At 32.7% G+C, this 24,033-nt stretch overlaps 1 protein-coding gene across 2 annotated transcripts; it reads right to left on the bottom strand.

Annotated features, from left to right (window-relative positions):
- Positions 1-883: 883 nt before the first annotated feature.
- LOC134232847 (TRAF3-interacting protein 1-like) lies at positions 884-19,170 on the bottom strand. 2 transcript variants are annotated; one of them, XM_062714823.1, is made up of 16 exons: positions 18,902-19,170; positions 18,055-18,123; positions 16,703-16,751; positions 15,763-15,875; positions 13,898-14,014; positions 13,495-13,740; positions 12,056-13,042; positions 9,212-9,268; positions 8,747-8,807; positions 8,331-8,354; positions 6,648-6,720; positions 5,879-5,962; positions 5,572-5,686; positions 5,177-5,293; positions 4,758-4,981; positions 884-2,883 (listed from the first exon to the last, which is right to left on the bottom strand). In XM_062714823.1, the coding sequence occupies exons 1-16, from the start codon at positions 19,022-19,024 to the stop codon at positions 2,727-2,729; spliced, it is 2,616 nt and encodes an 871-aa protein (XP_062570807.1). In that variant the 5' UTR covers positions 19,025-19,170; the 3' UTR covers positions 884-2,726. The 2 variants fall into 2 exon arrangements, with proteins under 2 accessions (XP_062570807.1, XP_062570808.1); XM_062714824.1 differs by lacking the exon at positions 8,331-8,354.
- Positions 19,171-24,033: the final 4,863 nt, after the last annotated feature.

Genomic DNA, 24,033 nt, shown 5'->3' with positions numbered 1-24,033 from the left:
TTAAAACCCACTGTCATTCAACAGTGTGGATATTGTATTGAGATGAGATGAGTACCTGGCTACAAAGATGAAGATGCTGGGTTCGATTCTGAACAGTACCTCATTTACTTTCACTATATGAAAATAAACTAACTAAAAATTTCAAAGTTCCTTCCTTGGTGAAGGCAAAGGAAGGAGAATATAAATATAACATCTATTTTCATGTATTTTGCAACTCTCTATTTCTGAAAAATAATGCAGCGCTCAAAGAAAAAAGAGTGGCGTCACAAGTGGATTTTAATTCAAATCATAGACCTTAAAAGGAGATACTTTAGGTCAATGAAACTACCAAAAAAAAAAATATCATTCTTCCGGCAAAGTTTCAATTTAAGATAATACTCCAAGCATAACTCTGGAATCGTCATTGTTTGTTGATGTATTGGGTCATGATTTTGAAAACAAATAATTTGAAAATCTAGTTTTTGGACATTAAAGAAAAGGTAATGGAAAACAGTCATTCTATAACCAACAAATAAATTCACAAAATCTTAACTAGCTGGAAATTTAACAGTATTCAATTTTATTCCATTTCCAAAAAGCTTCATTATATTTCTACTCAGTTAACAATAAGTTCCCAAAAATTATAGGTTGAAGTTGGCAGATATTGTAATCCAATTATTCCAAGGATGATTGAAAGGTATATTCCCGTTGCAGAATGGAAGATAAAATGCATCTTACTTATCAAATAATAATTTTCTTGGTGGGAAAATATACCAGATGATATGTACAAAACGACTTCGTGTATAGGACAACAATGACAATCTTTTAATGAACTTCTGGCAAATGAACTCTTTGCCTTGGATTAAATACAAAATACAAACAAACAAAAATAACCATCAAATACTTGTCTTAAACATTTTATTCAATTTCATGACCAAAACAAGTCTTTAAAAAATGGACGGAAATGTTTCATAAACGCCAACATCTTTGAAATATCTAACAATGTAATAATTATCTTATTATACATGTAGCACAACTGATCAACATGTCAGTATACATTAAGTTGTGACAAGACAAAATTCTAACCTTTCTACTAAATGTAAAGATAAAAAAAAAATCAAAACACTTACTTTAATAAATTGAAAGAAATAATTTTAAAATCCTGGTATAAATAAGCAAAATCTATTGGTAAATACATAGATACTGATTAAGAATGAAGAGCATGGCATAGAATGGCTTTGTGTCTGTAATAGCTGTGCATAAAACTAGGGATAGATTTATTAATCCATTGCTGTCTTAAACCCCACTAAAGTAAATAGAAACACCATAAATAAGACAAATAACCAAAGGAAATGATTTATTCTAAAAAAAAATCTTGAAACGAAACTTGCACTTAATGCATCTATGGAAAAAAATTACACACTTTTACACAATGTCAAAAAATGCACAATGCAGCAACCAATAGTATCTCAACAGTATTTAAGATAAAACAGTGTCATAATGCTGCTGAAAAACATATACCAACACAGAATAAGACAGATAGCATGATATGTCTGTTGTTTACCCACTGTTATACGTAATATCTTGACTAATCACAGCATCTAGCACATCTGTGAGGAAGAAAATTAGTAAAACACATAATGAAATCAGATCATAGGAAAATATAATGTCTACCCACTGAGATACCTAATAGCACACAAACTGTAGTTACCGTATATTTCATGCATAGTTTTTTTGGGGGGTGACATATTTATTGGACCAGGCAATATGTATTGTCTATTAACTATTTATTGGGGACAAATAGTTATCAATGTAAAATGCCAATTTACTCTGATTGAAAATAAAAACATCGCAATGTCTTACCGTATAATCCCTATTAACTGCCCCTGCCCCTATAAGCGCCCCCTTAGGTCTTTTTCAATTGTCAGGTAATAAGGACCCCCTGTACAGTGATTAAAATCAAGGAGAATCATATCAAAATATTGAAGAAAGTGAAAATTAAACTTGTCTATTATCCATTTTTTCAGTGGGAAATGAATAAATTAGCATAATTTGGGTGGATTATCTTCACTTTAAGTAAAGTTAGACATTATTTTAGTAGTTCCTTGTATTTATTTTTTTTTCAAAAGATTTTTTGAAGTTAAATATGACATTAAATATCATAAATAGAGTACCAAAATTATAATCCGCCCCCTTTTTACAGTTTTCTATGTGCCTGGGGCGGTAAATAGGGATTATATGTTATAATAAAACTACAACAGAACTATAACTGAATTAATCAGATCTTTTTATACTGCCATTAAAACAGTGCTTAGGAAAATGCATGATGAATGACAAAGGAATTGTAAAAGGAAAAATACATGAGGAGAAAAATATAAATTTCAAAAATGGAATTCTTAATTTATTTTAACAGTTTAAAGATCTGACAGGTGCATACCAAACTCTCTTACACATAAATAACATTTTCTCATCCTTATAAATTTACACAAATATTCAGGCTGACCAGGCAGTGACAAAAGCATTCTAAATATTAAACCATCACTAACCTGTTTCATCCATGAACCCTGAAATATCAATGCCCTACCTCACTTATAACAGTACTGTCCTTGCATGCTCCTCGCATATCACACTCGCACACACATGCATTATAACACTCATACATAAATCTTGGTCCTTCTAGCACAGTTTGAGTTTACAATTGCCAAACAATGCTTAAATTTCTATAACTGTAACAGATCTGGGGTAGATCAAGACTTGGCTATACTCCGGAGCATTTTGTCGATTTTCTGGTCATTACGGATGATGTTGGATTTTACAGCAGCGATGAGATCCAGCTGGTCTTTAATGGCCTGGTCTACTTCTGTAAGCTGGGCCCTCAGAGGCTCTATAGCTTTATCTGTGATACTGCAAGGGAAAAAAAAATCAATCAATTTAAATAAAAACCTAATATCTTTATCATGTTTATCATCATGGACCATTTTAGGAATGAATTATATAGCAACCCAAGTTATACTGTACATGTATAAATTGGGTTGGAGCAGTTTACGTTTTTTTATAAACAGCTTAAAGGTTTATAAAGCATAAACTGCGCCAACCCAGGTTATACCAGTTTAACTTGAGTTGCTATTTAATTCATTCCTTATAATTTAACTTTCAATCATTAAGTATAGAAAACAAGAAAATTTCTCCCTAAAAAACATCCTCAAATTGTTCTTATTTTATTCATAACATCAAGCGGATTGTTACGTTTTTGACATAAGTCACTGTGAAGTAGGCAACCTAGGTTAAACAATTTAGATTAATTGTTTTATCCAATCAAATGATGCGTTACAACAAAAATTCAATTTTTTTTTCAATATAACTGAGATTTAATGTAAGCTTAAATTCAACTCACCAGGTACAAAATTTACTAGGGATGTGCGATTTAATCGGTATATCGGTTTATCGCGATTTTTTGTTGTGTGATACGTATCGTGATACGGAGACCGAAATACCGGTCTTTAGGTACATACTATAAAGTCCAGAAATTATTCATTTATGTGTTCAATCTTTCAAATTACAGTTACAGAAAGTATAAAAAATGCTGTAAAAAGTGAAAAGAACGGCATCTTATCGTCCAAACATAATTGATTTTATATACAGCCTACTCCGGATATATTGAAATTCAGGGGACCATGCAAATTATTTCAATATATCCGTAATTCAATATAAGGGAAATTGTGAAGCCGCCATTTTTACAAGTTCAATCCCGATCTAAAATAAAGAAGAACAAACCTGAACAAATTAATGTTGTCATCGTTTATCTATAACAGTGAACAGATTATATAGAATATGGGTCCTTAAAAGTTTAAATATTTTTTTTTTATTTTTGTTTCATTGAAAAGACAATCTTCAACCTCATTATTATTCCCCGATTGCATTTATTTACGTTTTGGAGAAAATTTACCGGACATAAACGGTTGAGTACTACCGAACGCTGCTTGTATTTCATCGTATGTATACTCGGGTTAATCCCTTAGTTATTTCGAATTTAGGCATATCAATAGCCATTAACAGTACGTATTTAATTTCAAAGTTAAGTTTTTTTCCCTAGATCTGTGGGGGTTACTATATTACGTTTAGCTGCTTAGCCTTAATATGTCCGTATTATATACATAGACGCAAAGAATTTAATAGTGAAGAATTTTATTTCGTAAGAGCATGCAGTATAAAAAAACATAAGGTGAAAACTTAATTATTCACACCTGTGTATATCAACTGGTCAGTCAGACATAATTACTGTCACCAAGCGTAACGACAGCTGCCAGGTAGCACTTCAATATAACCGTTATGAAAACAACTCATTATCACCTGTGGGGACCTATAAGTGGCTTCAATATAAGCGAAATTTCAATATATCCGATTTCAATATAACCGTTATTTTAATGCAAAGAATATGAGAGGCAAAAACTGGGGATTTATTTCTATTTCAAAATAAGCGGAATTTCAAAATAAGCGAGTTCAATATAAGTGGAGTAAGCTGTAGTATACACAAAATTTTCAAGAAAGTAAAATTTCATTTCTCTAGCGTATTTTTTTTTAAAGAAAAATTATGACTTTTCATATAAAATCATTGTCAATACTGCTTTTAAAAATATCATGATATTATCATGATATGGTGCGAAAAAATCGTGATATATCGCGATACGAAATTTTTGGCGATACCCATCCCTAAAATTTACTAACCATGTATCACTATAAAACTAAGTAACTACTAATCATTGTATTAGAGACAGTACCTCCTCTCTCTCTTCAGCTCCATTGAGTGTTCCTTGTTCTCTTGTTTCCATCTCTGTAGCTCCTTTTGCATGGAGTCTAAATCTTCCTGTACGTAATCCATCACTTTACCCAGGGGGTTCGCACTGCGAGTCAGGGTCTGGATACTGACTCTTAACTTATCAATTTCCTTTTGAACCTGTTGTCGCTGTTTCATCCGCTGGGCATCAGTGATCTTTGGTCTTTCCTGAAAATTAGCATGGAGTTTGTGATCTATATGGTAATTTTATTTCTGTGAGGCTTTTATCCAAGAAACTTAAATTCAACAAGAAAATACCTGATACAAGAAAACGTGTAACTTTCAATTGTCATTTTAAGTTACACTCATTATGAGCCATCAATTTGTGGAGTACATGATTGTCAAATTGAAAAAAAAACTCACGATTTCTGTTTTTTTGACTTGACTCCCTGACTCCAGTTCTTTCTTGGTTTCTAACATTTTCTTGACCAGTCCTCCATGGTCCTCCTCTTCATCCTCGTCCTGTTGAGGGGGCGGGGCCTGTAAATTATACTCACACTTACACTTCACATAACAGACATTGTTGATCATACAATTTTAAGCCTGACTTCCATTTAGTAATTCTCCCCGTGCCTGGGACATAGCTAACTCACACTTCACATAATTAACATTGCTCATACAGTTTTAAGCTGGGCATTCTTTAAGTAATTCCTTGCATGGCTGGGACCTTGCTAACTCACACTTCACATAACTTTGTTGATCATACAAATTTAAGCCAGACTTCCATTTAGTAATTCTCTGTGTGACTGGGTCCTCACCTGTTCTGGCTCCTGAGGAGCTGCCGTCTCCTCCACCATAAACGTTTCATCCTCATCCTCATCTGAGTCCTGACCTCCGTCCACGATCACATTACTCGGCTTACCACTGCCCAGTCTACAGGAAAAACCACAATTTAATGTTACTTACTGAATCTCACTATCTTTTTCCATCATGAATATGATGGTAAATGTAAGAAAAGGACAGGAAAAAATTCAATCAATACACTTGCTTTTGTTCTACTTTTTAGGCTAGATTATCTAATATGCATGTAAATGTATGACGGAAATTTAATTTTGTGAGGACAACCTCATGGCTGGTTCATTCTCTATGACTTCTTGTTTCCTTCTGGGTGGAGCAGGGCGGGCACTACTTGGTCGAGCCAGGGATCTCCTACAAAATATATCAAACACTTCAATACCTATATCACAGGAATGACTTCACTATCAAAGCTTAAAGTAAACCTATTTCCAAGACAAAACAATGTGGTGTATTATTTTATAATATGTATAAAGGTGCATATAAAACTTAATCTTTAAAGAGGAGGGGGAAATCTTAATTTTGAAACAAAATTTTTTTCCAGAATCCACGCTTGATCTGAACACTAACTATAGAAATATTTAAGAACTGATAACTTTATAATTAAGCCTTATCATTTATGTGTAACCCTTTCATCCACTTAAGATATCATATATGTAATCGTTTTATACTCCCCCCCCCCCCCTCAATATTTGACAATTTTAATGGGTCTGACATATATATATATAGGTAAAAAATTGTTTGAAATTCCAGGCTCTTCAATTTGTAACTTTGACTATTCAAGTAGATAAATTCTCATGATATTTACAACAGATATTTTAATATTGGTGACAATTTTTCAACTTTACGTGCATGTACATGTTTTTATTTTTTTAGATGAGACCTTAAAAAGCTGTGTCAGGGCAGGCATAAAAATGATGCTCAACAGCCCTGCTTGATGAGTAAAGTAAAAATTTGAAGACCTTCACTGGTAGATGGTGACATCTCTATATGAATGAAAAATTCTTAAAAGGGACGCTAAACAATAAATCAATCTTACGAGGCGGACACTTGGGGAGGTAAATTTTCTTCTCCACCTTCTGAGGCCTGCATTGTCTTTGGGGGTTCATCTTCTGTCAAAAAAATAAAAAAAAATTATAATCTCTCATTGTCCGTGAGAACACAATGTCAATGATATACAAACTTATGCCAGAAAAAAAAAATAGAAGACTGGCATATACTTGTTAATTTCTTTATATATAATTATTTTAAAATGAAACAGTACATGATTTGTGGAACATAAAGTTCTGGTGAATAACATGCATATGTAGTAAATAAAATTAAGCCTGAATGTCAGATTATTACATGGCACAATATGCCAGCCATACATTTTATATTTAGCTTATCAGCATGCAACATGTCATACATTAATGCATCATGCAGTGGCATGCACCAAAGACAAGACATGAGTTAATAACAAGCCATTCCCTCAATTTAAGTGTTAAGACATTGTTATCTGTGAGAATGCTGAAATAAATGCATTAAAATCATGTGATTTTTTAATATTCACCATAACATCTATCTGTATGTATCTTACTATGTGACAGTGAATAAGTATTACCACAGTATTCAACAATTATTATAGAGACTTCTTAACCCATGGAGAAATTCCAAGAAACAATTCAATATTAAATGTACATGTACAATACACAGTGAGGTCATGATGTATTTTACTATTTAATAAGTCAATATTCATAATTATATCACTTTCTACTTTCATTATAAATTTCATACATTTAAGTCTATATATGAACAATGAGAAGTGGTCATAATTTAATAAATTACAATGTTCTCTCCCTTTGCATAAAGAAATCCAAAATTATATATTATTTTAACAAATCTTTCGGATATTTGAAAATAAAATTGCATGCTAAAAGTATTCTTCTAATAAAATCGATTCAGTCTTGCCAAGTCTAATGTAAGCTTTAAGATGTACATGTCTGGAGTACAGTGTATATTTTACTCATTTCATATCTCACTTTAACTGACTACCGGGGTAATTAACCCGTATATAAATATTATGTTTTAATGTGTTTTAATCACCAGTAACACCACTTCTTTCTGGACAGGACTAGGATTAACTTAAAACTGTAGTGTTGCAGATTATACCCTGTGTTTTATAGACTCTACTACTGTGTTTGGGTATTGTATCTACAAAAAGGAAAGACCCTTATTAATTACAAACTTCTCATATCAAAATTATACGTCTATTTACAAAAAAAATTTTCTTTTTACATATTTAATTTTTATGAATCTATTATACACTATTTAATTTCTCTACTTATGATAATCAAAACAATTTCAAATCTACTACATGTATATACATGTATAAATAATAATCATGTACAATAGTATTAGTGGAGTTACATGAAACTATTCACCAAGACCACAATTCTTCTCACAGTATAAACTAAAAACAATTTTTTTTATTTTTATATCTAGAAATATACTCTGCCTATGTGTATTATTTCTACAAGCAGGAATGTATGTGTACAAATTCTGTAGCTAGTACATAAATCTGCCAGACAATTTTTACACAGAATGATATCTTGATTATAGTCAGACAGAACTAGATTAAATACATAAACTATGAAACACCTATCCACAGCAAAGAAGGTGCGCTAACAGAATACTAGAGAAACACCAGTGATTAAGTACACAAGTACTGGTGACGTACGCCTACCTTCATCACTCGAGTGTCGGCGTCCTGAAAGTGGGCGGTAAATAAACATGCCACGATTAGCACGAGAAGAAGAAAGTGAACATCTAATATAAATAAAATCAAGTGAATCACAATGCAGGCTAGACAGGGTGGATTCTAGTGTCATAGCAGTGCTTCCAGATTCTCATATTATCTTATTCTCATTTATAAAAAATATTTTAAAGAAATTTTCAAAGAGCATTCAGTTTTCTACTTTTTCATTCCATTTTTCAATACTAATTCTATGCAAGATGTTAGTTAATAAACTTTTATAAATTGTAGGGTTTTTGTGATAACAAAAAGAATTTTGAAGGAATTAATGAATCACACAGTTATTTAATTATTGCTTGATAAAGGCCAAACTTGTAAGCATGGATGGGATGTTAAATAGGACAAACCTTCACGTCGCCTTCTAGAACCTTTGGCAGAGGAAGGGCGGGCTAACTTGGTTGGACTCTCCTAACAAATGAAAAGTTATTATAATAAATTGTTAGTTTTTATTTCTATCATTTTAATGTAAAATGTATTATAAATGTTATATAAACAGTTGTTACTTGCTCATGTGTTTGTACATTCATTTAAAGAATCTATCTAAATTGATTTGTCATGAATATAATATACTATGCATATATACAAATAAGCAACAAATATGAAGTTTTTGATAAAAATTGTGTCTATACTACACAAAAAAAGAACAAGTATTTTTTAACTTGCCACTCCACATAAACAAAGTACATTTAAATCATTATAAGTTTTAAAAACGATGCTGCAGCTTTTTCTTCTATATGGCTTGATTAATGTGTAACTATAGTAATCACCCAATGTCATGAAAAATTGGCCCAGTTAACGTGGTAAATACATACCTCTTTCTCTCCATTCATTTGTGAAGGGTCATTCTCTTTACTTTCTTCATCTTGGTGCTAAAATAATAGAGCATATATAATTAAAGATATTAATTAAAATGGCATTCTTATGCAAATAGATTCATGAATAGAAAATATTCTTCTGGACATTTTAAAGATATATAACTTCTGGTTCTGCAAATGTTTTAATATCCCTTAGCACAAAATGTTATTTAATTAGCACTTTTTCCTTCAAAATCATGCTGTTCCTTGAAATATTTGCATATTTTCATACATTATTTAAAATCAAAGATTTATAATTTAAACAATATCATCACAAGTATAGACAATTGTATACAAAACAAGAGGCCCATGGGCCACATCGCTCACCTGAGCACTAAGGGTAGGAAAAAGTAGAAAATGGCTTTTTATTGTAAAGTTTAAATCCAAAAGTAGTCCCATGACCAATCATGGACTTGCTATTTTTTAGAAAATGATTTTTAAAGAATTTTCCTATATATGTCTTTAAAAACTTTGGTCGGCCGTTTTGGCCCCGCCCTACCCCTGGGGGTCATGATTTGAACAAATTTGAATCTACACTACTTGAGCATGCTTCCATATAAATACATTGTATGATGAATTATGGCTTTGTCATTCTTGAGAAGATTTTTAAAGAATTTTCCTATATATTTCTATGTAAAACTCTGGTCGGCCATTTTGGCCCCGCCCTACCCCGGGGGGTCATGATTTGAACAAACTTGAAACTACACTACCTGAGCATGCTTCCATATATATATATGATGAATTATGGCTTTGTCATTCTTGAGAAGAAGATTTTTAAAGAATTTTCCTATATATTTCTATGTAAAACTTTGGTCGGCCATTTTGGCCCCGCTCTACCCCCAGGGGTCATGATTTGAACAAACTTGAATCTATACTACCTGAACATGCTTCCATATAAATATGATGAATTATGGCTTTGTCATTCTTGAGAAGATTTTTAAAAGAATTTTCCTATATATTTCTATGCAAAAGTTTGGTCGGCCATTTTGGCCCCACCCTACCCCGGGGGGTCATGATTTGAACAAACTTGAATCTACACTACCTGAACATGCTTCCATATAAATATGATGAATTATGGCTTTGTCATTCTTGAGAAGAAGATTTTTAAAGAATTTTCCTATATATTTCTATGTAAAACTTTGGTCGGCCATTTTGGCCCCGCCCTACCCCCGGGGGGTCATGATTTGAACAAACTTGAATCTACACTACCTGAGCATGCTCCCATATAAATATGATGAATTATGGCTTTGTCATTCTTGAGAAGAAGATTTTTAAAGAATTTTCCTATATATTTCTATGTAAAACTTTGGTCGGCCATTTTGGCCCCGCTCTACCCCCAGGGGTCATGATTTGAACAAACTTGAATCTATACTACCTGAACATGCTTCCATATACATATGATGAATTATGGCTTTGTCATTCTTGAGAAGATTTTTAAAAGAATTTTCCTATATATTTCTATGCAAAAGTTTGGTCGGCCATTTTGGCCCCACCCTACCCCGGGGGGTCATGATTTGAACAAACTTGAATCTACACTACCTGAACATGCTTCCATATAAATATGATGAATTAGGGCTTTGTCATTCTTGAGAAGAAGATTTTTAAAGAATTTTCCTATATATTTCTATGTAAAACTTTGGTCGGCCATTTTGGCCCCGCCCTACCCCCGGGGGGTCATGATTTGAACAAACTTGAATCTACACTACCTGAGCATGCTCCCATATAAATATGATGAATTATGGCTTTGTCATTCTTGAGAAGAAGATTTTTAAAGAATTTTCCTATATATTTCTATGTAAAACTTTGGTCGGCCATTTTGGCCCCGCCCTACCCCCAGGGGTCATGATTTGAACAAACTTGAATCTATACTACCTGAACATGCTTCCATATAAATATGATGAATTATGGCTTTGTCATTCTTGAGAAGATTTTTAAAAGAATTTTCCTATATATTTCTATGCAAAAGTTTGGTCGGCCATTTTGGCCCCACCCTACCCCGGGGGGTCATGATTTGAACAAACTTGAATCCACTACCTGGGGCTTTGTCATGATTTTTAAAGAATTTTCATATATTTCTTGTAATCTACACTACCTGAACATGCTTCCATATAAATATGATGAATTAGGGCTTTGTCATTCTTGAGAAGAAGATTTTTAAAGAATTTTCCTCTATATTTCTATGTAAAACTTTGGTCGGCCATTTTGGCCCCGGGGTCATGATTTGAACAAACTACCCCCGATGAATTATGGGTCATGATTTTTAAAAGAACAAATTTCTTGAATCTACACTACCTGAGGATGTTTCCCCATAAGTTTCATCTTTCCTGGCACAGTGGTTCTTGAGAAGAAGATTTTTTAAATATGCCACTAAATTTTCATTAATTCCCAATTATCTCCCCTTGAATAAGGGCGTGGCCCTTCATTTGAACAAACTTGAATCCCCTTCACCCAAGGATACTTTGTGGCAAGTTTGGTTAAAATTGGCCCAGCGGTTCTTGAGAAGAAGTCGAAAATGTGAAAAGTTTACAGACAGACGGACAGCTAGACAGACAGATGGACAGACGGACGCCGGACAAAATGTGACCAGAAAAGCTCACTTGAGCCTTCGGCTCAGGTGAGCTAAAAACCAGAAAAAAAAGAAACCATTGAACATCTCTAGTAAAACATTCCAAATAAAATGAAACACTAAAATCAAAGAATAACTGCATGAAATGTGAAAACACAAAATTTGGAAACTCATAAGTTCCAAACAAACCAACTGATGAACAAACAAATGAGAACTACAGAAGTATCAACTGTTACATCTGTCTCTTTATCTGACTCTTTTCTAGAAGTCCCTCTCTGTCTATCAATCTCACGGCTATGCATTGCTCTCTCAGCCCTTTTCCAGTCTCTCTGAATGCTATACATAGAACCTTGCCTTTTCTTTTCCCTAATTTTTCTTTCCATATATCCCTGATCAAATGCTATTCTAGATTGTTTCCTGGGGATGAATTTAGGCGACGCCTGTTCAGGACTCCCTCTTTTACCACTCTTTCTGTCTCTCAATAAACCCTCTTTGGTAACAACTTTGCCTGTATGTTTTCCTTCTTTTGGACTCTTCTCGATGACTGGGCTCTGCTCTTGTTCTGGTTCCTTTGTGCTCTGTGTAAATTGGACTCCTGCACTCTCCTTGGGTTTTTTGTGATACTGTTCTCCTGTTTGTCTTCCCTGCTCTAATGACCCCCCAACTTCATCCTTGACTCTCGTCTGGGCTGGGTCCAATCTTGCATTTTTCTCCACCTGTACCATTATTCCTGTTCTTTGACCTTTGATCTTTGACCCAACATGACCCTGTGGATCATCATTTACTATTTCAGCAGGTCTCCTTGCTGCTCTACTCTTTGTTCCACCTTGATGAGGATCAAGTTTGTCACTCCGTTGACGAACTGCCATTCGACTCTTAGTTCCTGTCATTCTATTCCTCTCAGTTTTTACTTCTCCAGTGACTGAGTGCTCACTACTTGATTGTGTACTCTGTTCACCATCAAAGACAGCTACCTGTATTTCCTCCTTTGGAGGATAACTCTCAGCTGCCACCTTCATCTCTCTTTGTCTTGAAGCTCTAGGCCGTGCAGCCCCTGGTCTGTTGTGTTTTGACATATGACTTGTATCCAGTGGTGGGGACTCTATGTCTAGCTCTGTAGCCTCGTTCTGAGACAGTCCATCTAACTGATCTATGTCTGAGGCAGTGCTGTTATCAGAATCCAGCCTGGCAGCTCCTACAGTCTCCAAAGATTCAATCTGGGCCTGTTTATCAGGACAATTAATAGCATCTTTGTGACAGAACTACAGGAAAGGTATAATTCTTTAAAAATAAAAACTGACAGAAATTACCATTTCTGTGAGCTAGTGTCAGTGTACAACCTACATTTTATTTTTAGTTATAAACCACATTACACCATAAATGACAACCATTAAAGAAGAGCAGAACTTAAAGATAAAATGTAAGACAAAAGGGCACAATCATACATCAAATTCAATGTACTAATTCAGTCTACATGCACAACTCAAAGTATAAATGACTTAAGACTTTCCAAGACTCCCGCTAAATAGTAGTACATGTTTTTCACAATATGCAGAGACCTATATTTAATTAACATATCGGAATATGAGCATGAACATGTACTGTGTACATATATAATTTACCAAAGAGAGGCCGGGTAAACACTCATCTTTGAGCCTTGTTATTGTATGCTTACCTTCCTCCTTTCTTTTCGTTCCCTGTGTCTCTCCTCCCGGTCTTTGTGTCTCTCTTCCTTTTCCCCATCACGTTCCTCTTTGTCCCTGTGGCGACCCTCTTTGTCTCTATGGCGATCCTTCTTGTCTCTATGACGATCCTCATCATCTCTATGGCGATCTTCTCTGTCTTTATGTCTTTCTTCTTTGTCTCTGTGTCGTTCCCTACTTTTTTCCCTACTTGCACTTTTATCTCTGTCTTTTTTATCCTAATCAAAAAAAGAGATTCATATAAAGCTCTTGTCTTTTAACAGATAGACCAGCAGATGATAGAAATGAGAAATCATTATTTGCCCTGGCCATATACATGACAGGTCAATAAAAGAGGATAAACTATACTTCAGTGAAAAGAAAAACCTGACAAACCTCTGAGTCCCTCTTTTTGCGATCTTCCCGGCTGCCCTCCTTTGACTTATCCCTCTTTTCCTCCTTTGGTTCACCTCCTCCTTTATTCATCTTGGCCACATACTCATCATTGTCAACCTTCAATCACAAGCTATATGTTATTAAACAGTCACTTACTGCCTTGCATTATACAAAATGTATTATTATACCTCATACTGTATAAGTAGAATTTTTAGCGAGGATTTAATTTTGGCAATATTAGCAAGGGTGCCGAGGTCGCTAAAATTGAATATCGCTAAAAATTAATTGCGTTTTATTTGTAATAGCTTCTTCACTATGCATTCTAAAATCGCTAAAATAACATCTCGCTAAAAATAAATGACCATTTTTAAAGAGAAAATCGCTAAATTTGTGTCTCGCTAAAAATGTAAAATATCCACTCATACGGTATAAATAATCACTAGTAAAATAGAATCTGATTGGCCAAGACAGGCATGTGACCGTCGTGTTTGCCCTGCAACAAAACGTTGTGTTTCATGATTGTGACTTCACAAAGCAGTGACTAAGATATTTAATATACTGCATTAGGTTGTTTACTTCGTTGATTTATTGTGTAGATTCAAAAGTATATTGTAAATATTTAGAATATAGATTTTAATGAGGGTGGGTTTTGAATTTTACAAGGGTGTATAATTAAAACACATTGACTTGTCAAGAGATTTTTGTTAATGACGTGCGGCTAATGGTTTTACTTCATATGTTTCATGTTGTACATACATATAAAATGTTTACTTTATTCATGATATTCTTTATATTTTTTGAATTGTGCTTAATTCTGTAAAATAAACAATTTATTGCATTATAGTGAGGGAGACATGAAGATTTCTTCACCCATGAAAAATCATATTCCCCTGGGGTGTTGCCCTCGGCGAATATGATTTTTCATGGGCAAAGAAATCTTCATGTCTCCCTCACTATCATGCAATAAATGTATATTATTCACACATGCAGAGAGATCAGATGCACTTTCACTTCCTAAATATAAACACATATAATTTTAAACTGATTTGCAATAACTAACTCCTATATTCCTTTACTATGCAAAGATGAGGTTTTGTTTCATTTCTTTTGAATCAGTCTAACACTACCTACTCATATTTAAGCACTGAATTGATATTTTGGGATGTCTTTGGTCCTATAACACACCTGGCTGTGTCAAAAAATTGAATACCGTGCGTTATTTTATGCTTTTGTTAACATTCTCCAACTTTTCTTCTTCATAATTGTTAATTTCGGTAATGTTTAATGTGAATTAAGCGCCCTTAAAAACTGGTGTGCTATATAGACATAAAAGCCATTTGTGACGTTGCAAAGTTTAATAATGCAAACGAACATTGTGAGGAAAAAAGTGACAAATTAATTTTAAACACACATTTGTTTTTTTTTTTTTTTTTACTTTAATTTAACGTGGTTATATATATATTTTTTTATTAAATTGAGTCAAAAAACATCGTAATTTTGATGTGTCAGAGTTTTGAAAAATGCATATAGTTCCTACTGTGTATTCTACCTTGCGGTGACAAGGTTTCGTGTGTGTTATAGAAATTTGAACGCCATAGACTTCTAATGGATTTCTTAAAGAAAATTACACTGAATGTAAATATTTGTACATGAATGTTTTCAATTACAAATGTAAATCACTGACAAAAACAAAACCCATGAACAGGAACTTGCTGGATCTACTGAGGTGAAAATACTAATAGGAAGGCAGTAAGAACCTCCCTCCTCACTTCAACATAACCATGCTATGGTAGACATTGGAGTTGTGGATACAGAAGTTCAATAATACTATTACATGTTCACAATCAGTTGATAATGACACTAACCCCTTTATTTATGGCAGCAGCTAAAGCCTGTAGAAACTCATTTGTTTTCTCAGGTTCATGACCTGCTACAATCTTGGCTGGCTTCACAGATAAAGACTTCCCTGCAACCATTGCTGAAATGGAATGGGAAAACTTGTTCAACTTAAAGATTCATATGATCTTGGGCAGTATGTTTTGATCCATATCTTCTCTCCAATTCATTTTTTATAGAAAATAAATTTCACATTTTCACTGTATCAATGAACAAGATAAACCCTACCCCCTTCCAAAAAAAATTTTTTGCCTAATTTTTTTTTTTAATATTTAGACTTTTTTCCCAAAGGGGCCGGTAACATACTGTATTTGATTTTACGTAATCAATATACGTACCTTTTTGTATACATATAGTGATTACGTAAAATCAAATCCCCCCCCCCCCCCCCCCCCCCCCGGTACAGTACATGTATGTTACCAGCCCCTGTGTTTTTTCCCATATATATGTATCATGTTTATACATGTATCATAATGTATGGTACATGAGTAAATGGAGAAATATGTCATGCTCGAAGTGTAGAAGCTTGAACTCTATGATTATTTTACTAGAAAATGTAGAAATTAAACATTTTTTTATTTTAGAAATTAATTTAACTCTAAAAAGTTTGTTTTTAATGCATAATGATCATTAATTGCCTAAGTAATAATTTGTTACCTAATTACACACATTGATTACTTCTTAAAATTTTGAATATTAACATGATTAATGAATCATTCTTAGTAACTTGCAACTGAATAATTTTTTATAGAACTGAAATCATCTAACTGATATGCTACAAGTTCATTGTCCAGTCAATTACAGCACTTTCATTACCATGATTACCAATTGAAGAGTATGCCTATATCATGTATATGTAATTCTGTGACATAAGTAACAATAAAGGATAACTAAGATATATATACTTACATGTAAAGTCTATAGCCTTCTGTAGGAAAGCAATTTTACTGTCTTTATCCTGTAATTAAAAATAAAGAAAAACTATTTCAAGAGAAACAACTAGAGAAATTTAATTGTATTCAGATACATGTATAAAGCTTAAGGGCAGTATCAAACAAAAGTAAAGGTATAGTCTTCCCAGATATAAAGGTATTTAAATTGGCCAAAAATACTAGAAATCAAATAATTTAAAATCATGTGTAAATAATCTAAAATTCTTACTACCAAAGTTCATGCAGAAACCCCATATGCTTAAAAATATGCCGAAATCAATTATTTTTCTTTATTTGAAATTAGCTTGAGCCCCTGATTGTTAGTGGTGTTCCAGTCATCGATTATAAACGAAAATTAGTCGACTGCTGGCATAATCCAAGTGCTAGATTGCATTTTTAAAATTCTGATTAATCGGTTTATTAATTTATTTTACAAGCGTAATAGTTTTGAAGCAAAATTTTCCAGCCTCCATATAGCCATTAACTTATTTGTGCAACGTAATGGTGTAAATTAACTTGAAAATGTATTTATATACCCAGAAAACAAAGCATTTTCCTGGGTATGGGCGTACTCTGGGTTTTACAAAATAAATGGAGGACCAGCTGGGCCGCCACAGAAAGTACTCAATTTATTCTTATCTTAATTTACCTGTTTAAATTGATAGATTTAAGTTTTGAATGGCTGATTTTAATTGATGATTAGTTATTTATGGTAACCCAATCATCGATTATGAAATTCTTACCAATTCCCATCACTATAATGATTGTATCCTCTTTTACAAAAAAAGTGTAAATGATCAGAAACCAAGCTAAAACTACCTGAGAAAAATGGATCACTTTTGGAATTAATTCCAGCATATCTTGAGAAGTATGTGGAATTTCATAATAAATTTTGGCAGTAATCATGGTAATGGCACAATATGTGCATATGAACAGGATGTCAAATGGAAATAAAAAGAAAGTATCATTCTACATCATTATGTTCATTTTATTTGTTTGTATTTCACAGTCAGTTTTGGGTATGTTTATCTGACAAGTACTACTTTATTTCTTATGTTCCCAAAAAGTCCGAATTTGTCCATTGGATTGAAGCAATCTATTCATCTAAATGCTTGTGGTGTTGAGATTTAAAAAAAAAATTTAACAATTAAACTGACATTTGAAAAGTTTTAACAATCATGTCAGGGCTAACTGTTCACCATTGAAGGAAGCTGCCTGATCACCACAATAAATTACCCTCACAGAGTTTCTTCTTTGATTCCAGATATGACAAATAAGGAACCTGAAACCTTGCAGGTTTTCTAACTAAGTATGAGTAAGTTTACCGACCTTTACATTTTCTGAATTTAGCTCTTCTTCTTTGAAAAGTCCATTCATAAACCCTGTAGTTTTAATAACCTAAAACAAAACAGTGATAATTAAAGAAATTTAATTTATAAATTCAGTTATAATCAGGTATAGCTGCAGAACTGTAGCTCTCTGCTTGAGAAAATTCGGACAGATAAAGCAGAGAGCTACAGATTCATGTGTTGTAAAAACCTTCGATTTATGCCACAATTTTTTTGTTGCTCACTTCAGGTATTATTTTTTAAATTTCATGTTTTCCCTCGCTTTATAAATGATATTCGATAATTCGTCATACATAGTAACATTTCACACCTATTTCTAAATGTTAATTTACCTTTCAACTGTTCAAGAAGGGCCATTTGTGAATGTCAATGTGGACATAGTCTCGTAGAGATGTTAAACTTGACATTCCAATACCACAGACTGACAGGACTGTTTCGAAACGTTGAAAGGTAAATAAAGTATCAATAATTGAAGTAAATATATGAGTAAATATCGGATACCATTCTACGAACAAAGAAAAGCATAAACTACAAGAAATAATACCTGAAAGGAGCGTATAATGATCGGCGGCGTAAATCGAAGGTTTTTACAACGCATGGATCTGTAGCTCTCTGCTTTATCTGTCTAAATTTTCTCAAGCAGAGAGCTTCAGTGCTGCAGCTAAATCAGGTATAGATCTACATTTATACAAGTATGTACACACTGTCTAGATTATAACCCCCCTCCTTTTTACACAAAGCAAATATCAAAACAAATGTTTGAACATTTTTTATCAGATTTTGTTAGGACAAAACCATAACATTTAGAATAGATGTACTGTACTCACCGAAGTCACTATATCATGTAAAAATCGGAACGGTGGTTTATTTAACAATTTTTCAGTGAGTGGTGGCTTCTTGATTATTTTCCCCAAAGTGTCCTGGGTTTTCTTGACTATTCTTGCATCCATTATGAAAGATATGCGTCAAAAATCCAATGCAAGTCTTTATGGAGAAAAGCTTTTGACAGTTCAATTGTAAACCATCGGTTCCATTGATTTTAAAGCAGTCTTGCGTTTTCTTCCTACGGAATTTTGTATCCCACAATTCATTGCGAATTCCCTACTTGCTATTTTACACTTCCGGTTTTTAGTTGACAGTTGCTAATAGTAATTGGGGCCCCCCACGGGATAAAAAATGTTAATCGAAAGAAAATAAATAGTGTATTGGTTATATCATTTTGTACCAACTTTACACTTAAAATTAATCATTTAAATGTGCGCATTTAAACTTCAGCTTTTCAGTAAATTATTCAATATCTAGATATCGTTTTTTTTTTTTTACAAGGGGATGGTGGTGTATTTAGTTATGTGGTCTATATATGGTTGCCTTTTTAGAAATAGATGTGAATTACAGATATATTTGGAAAATCAGTCGCGTTTCATACATGTAGAATTTGTAGATATCCGAGATTTAAAACAATAACGGATTATTTGCCGATAGTGTGGCAAGAAACAGGCGCGGATCCAGGAATTGAACTTAGAGGGGGCGCCAAAAGTAGGCAATGGGTCTGGGGGCCGCCTTGAGGCCCCCAGTGGGTCCAGGGCAAAGCGTGGTGGGGACCCAGGGGGCGAAGCCCCCGGAAGCTCCTGGATTCTATAGATTTTGTAGGCTAAAAATGAGGTCTACCAAGTATACATATTTACATTTTCTAGACAAACTGTGATTTACGTTAATTTTGACAATTTCAGGGGGCGCGCCCCCCTTAAATCCGCCACTGAGAAAGTATAGTGCTGACTTTTACCTATGTTCATTTGTAACCCTGTTACAAGACTATTTCATCCAGTAACATAGGTTACATATTTATCTCTAAATTGAAGAATGCTGGTCTGTAAAGTCTAGAAGAACCAGGGTGTAATATTTTTTAGGTTGCATTGGTTACAAATATATTTCTTTGATGACATATAGTTACAATGGTTACAGATCATCTGAAACGAAAAGGGGTCTAACCACTGTAACCAATTAAAAACGGAATAAATGGAAATTATTAGCTCCCCGGTGAAAAAGTTATGTAACCTGTGTTGCCGGTTACAAATGAACATAGGTGAAAGTCAGCACTAATTTCTTGCCATATAGAACAGAACAGAACAGAACATTTTATTTCTAATTTAGAGCCCATAACAGACAAGTATGAGATTATTACAATAATAAGGAAAAGTGAAGCTAATGAATAGCAAAACAATTATACAGTTAGTAATTGACATAATCCTATTTCAATTAAAAGGAATACAACAATATGCATACATGTATGTGTAAAAGACCAATACTACTATAACATATGTTATCATTTATAAATGTGCCTACAAAATATAAGAGTTTCCTTATCTTCTGTATTGAGTAATCAATAAATTTTTGTTCATCATCTAAAGCTGAGAATTGTGGAAATTTATTATCAATTAACTGAAATATTTCTTTTCTTTGATGATCAAAGAAGATGGGGGAATAAGGCGGCAGAATGTCTATAGCGCGACAGATAAGAAGTGGAAAATTTAATCTCAATTATATCAAAATTTTATTTCATATTTCATCTAATATTAAAGTATATTTAATGTAAAATCTCTATAATTTACAAAAATCTCACAAAGTCTGAAAACATTTGCCTATACTATGAAAAAGCATACACAGACTTAAGGACAGATGAAACAAACAAAAAATGGATGCTGGATTGGTATATATTTTGGCCTAATTCCATTGCAAATGATGCAAATAATAAATTTCTAGAATATAAAGACATTTTAACCTTCTGTGATGTTCAAAAGTCTGCCCCTCTGAAACCATCCTTATTAATCTATACAAATATTTTTCACTTTAAATTCCATTTTTGTGCAAATTTGAATAAAAAATTAAAACTAGGCGGTGAAAGATATTCATTTTATTCATTTAAACATGACCCGAGTTGTTAGTTTCAAATTCTTTGACAAAAGTTTGTTTATATCATCTGTTCTTAAAAGAACAAAAACGATTATTTTTTCATACTTTAACAAAATTGTTTAAATATGAGTGGGTCTTCGCTCCATTTTTTTGAAAGATAATCCTAAAAGTTTGCGATAAAATAAATATTTTTTGGTTTACAAAAAATGGAGAGAAGACCCACTATACCTTAAAAGTACACTTTTATGACAAAACATTCGCATCTAATTCTTTCCGAGAAATACTTCAAGTCCATAAGTCAAGGGTCATATCACAAACACAATTTAAATGCTCCTAATTATCATGAGCCATGCATGTAGCATAGTGGTTAGCGCGTTAGTCTCAAAGCAGTATGATACTTCGGTATTTTATTGCTGGGGGTTCGATCTAATATTTTTATAACTGAAATTTTTTAAAGACATTTATTTTCTCTCAGGAAATGTTTTTTTTTCTCATAATTTCATAAATTTCAACAATGAGAGGTAAATTTAAATACTCAATACACCTATTAAATATGATTTCTTAATATCTGTCGCTATAGGCATTCTGACTGCCTTATCCCCCATCTTCTTTTTTACATGTTATTAAAAATGAGCTTCATCATCTATGCTGTTAGAATTACATCTATTACATAATCGATCTTCTCGGGGAATATTGGTAAATCTTCCCACTTCAGTTTGTAATCTGTGACAGGAAATTCTTAATTTACGTAGATATTTTCTGTGATGAAAATTTTTAACAACTGATTAATAATTCTCACAACCTCGATTTTGTTTGAGTTTCACATATGTGGTTAATTTGCCATCAGCATAACTTTGTTGACTTGTATACCATTTTTTCACATAATAATCTAATAAAGTTTTATGACAGAATGACTTAAATTTATATTTCCCATAACAAATAACCTCATCTTTTAGTATTTTTCTTAATTTCTGTATAAATGCAAACCATGAGCTCTTGCCATTCACAAAAAGTTTTTTACTACATTCATATGCATCCTTAAGTAAAGGAAATTCTATGGACAAATTTTCAAATCCATACCAAATTTTAATCAACAACCTGACAATATCATAATGCAGGGGGAACCTTCCCAATTCAGACAATACTGCACAATTTGTGCTTTTCTTATGAACACAGAGAATATATTTACAGAATTTATTCTTTCACTGGGTAGATTTTTAAAGCAGTCTTCAACTGCTAAATTTTGGCAGTTTAGGAATCTTTTAGTATTTATATTACTTGCACCCCATACCTCTGCAGAATTGGTTTAATGGTAGAGTCAAATACATGTATACTGGTTTTAATCTCAGGGTTCAAATCAATGAAATCCTTTCTTAACTTATAATATGCTTTTAATGATCTGATATTTAACAAGACCAAAATAAAGTTTAAAAATGTTTCAGAAGAAATATTTCTGTACAACCGAATACACAGTATTATATAAGAAATCATTATTATACAGGACGACAATAATTCAATTTTGCTTCAATCAAAGCTTATAAAAAGTTTTTCCATAGCAAATATGAACAACAGAAGTTTATAAATGTTCTATTATTCTGTCATTGAAATAGTTAATTACAAATTTGCAAATTTTTTTTTCCGATGTCAAACATGCAGCTCATATTGCTTTAAACAATTAACAGTCTGTAAAATAGCAATGTCATCTGCATACATAAAACAATTAACAGTTTGTGTGTGAAGCGATACTTCATCAATACATGAATCTAAATATGCTGAAAAATCATTTATAAATATTTTAAATAGGGAGGGGCTCAAATTATCCCCTTGACGAACGCCTGTAGCTATTTGAAATGGATCTGAGAAGAATCTTCCAATTTTCACACATGCTTGACTAATCTTATTATATATTATTAAATGATATCATAATATTTAGATCCATGATTCATGTGAAGTAATTTTAGCTTTAATCCTATATGTTTAACACTGTCAAAAGCTTTATGAAAGTCAACAAAACATGCATAGAGTCTTCCTTCATTTGTGCTACAGTATTTATCAATTAGACATTTTAGAACAAATAGATGATCAGATGTTCTTGCATTTTTTGTAAAACCCATTTGAGATTGGTGAATTAAATTATGTTCTTAAAGAAATTTATCTAGTCTAAAGTTCAAAACACCGTTAAATAACTTTCCAAGAGTGCTGGTAATTGTAATACCCCTATAATATGAAGGATTGTTTGGATCATCAGACTTAAAAATTGGACTTATGTATCATGCTGTAAATTTTGAATTTTCTAGGGGGAGGGGGGTAAATGCATAATTTACATTTACCTCTCCCTAGTAAATTCAAAATTTACTACATGATATATGTGCCCATTACACCAAGCCTGAGGATAAAAACCATATGTGAAACAGCTATTAGAAAGTTTACGTATACAGGAAAGTAAATAAGATTGACTATGTTTTAACATTTCATTAGATATCAAATCAAGTCCCTTGACTTTTCCATGTTTTTTTTTAAATTTGCTATTGCATCAACTATTTCTTTATTTGTAATCATGTAATCCAATTCATTAAAGGATGGTTTATTCTCCATGTCAGCCAAAATTAAATCTAGCTCTTGTATCATAAAATTAAGAGTTATCACACACAGAGTGAAGATTGCGAAAATGATTAACCCATGTTTCAGGATCTATGTTTGCTGCAGAATTATCTTTATTATCATCCTTTAGGTCATTGATTAATTTCCAATATTGTTTTGGTTGTTTATTTTGAAGTGCTTAAAGTTGATTTAGAATAGAGTTTTGGAAATTTTTACGCTTAAATTTTCTTAATTATACTGAGTATGTTTATCGACTCGGATAAAAATTACAGGTCCACACAATAAAAAAATTAATTAAAAAAACGAGGGGATATTTAAGTTCAAAATCGTTGAAAAATTCAATTTGGACATAAATAACAAATATCATGTAAATTAATCTACACTATGCTCCACCAGGAACAAAAAGGAACCCTGATGTAACATATTATAACACAACCTTTTTCTTATA

This window comes from Saccostrea cucullata, unplaced genomic scaffold (genome assembly GCF_032062105.1).
Source record: "Saccostrea cucullata isolate Sc308-1 unplaced genomic scaffold, CSIRO_AGI_Scuc_v1 ctg307, whole genome shotgun sequence".
NCBI lineage: Eukaryota > Metazoa > Mollusca > Bivalvia > Ostreida > Ostreidae > Saccostrea > Saccostrea cuccullata.
Note: the sequence above shows the minus strand (reverse complement) of the source record. Positions and strands in the feature narration are given on the sequence as shown.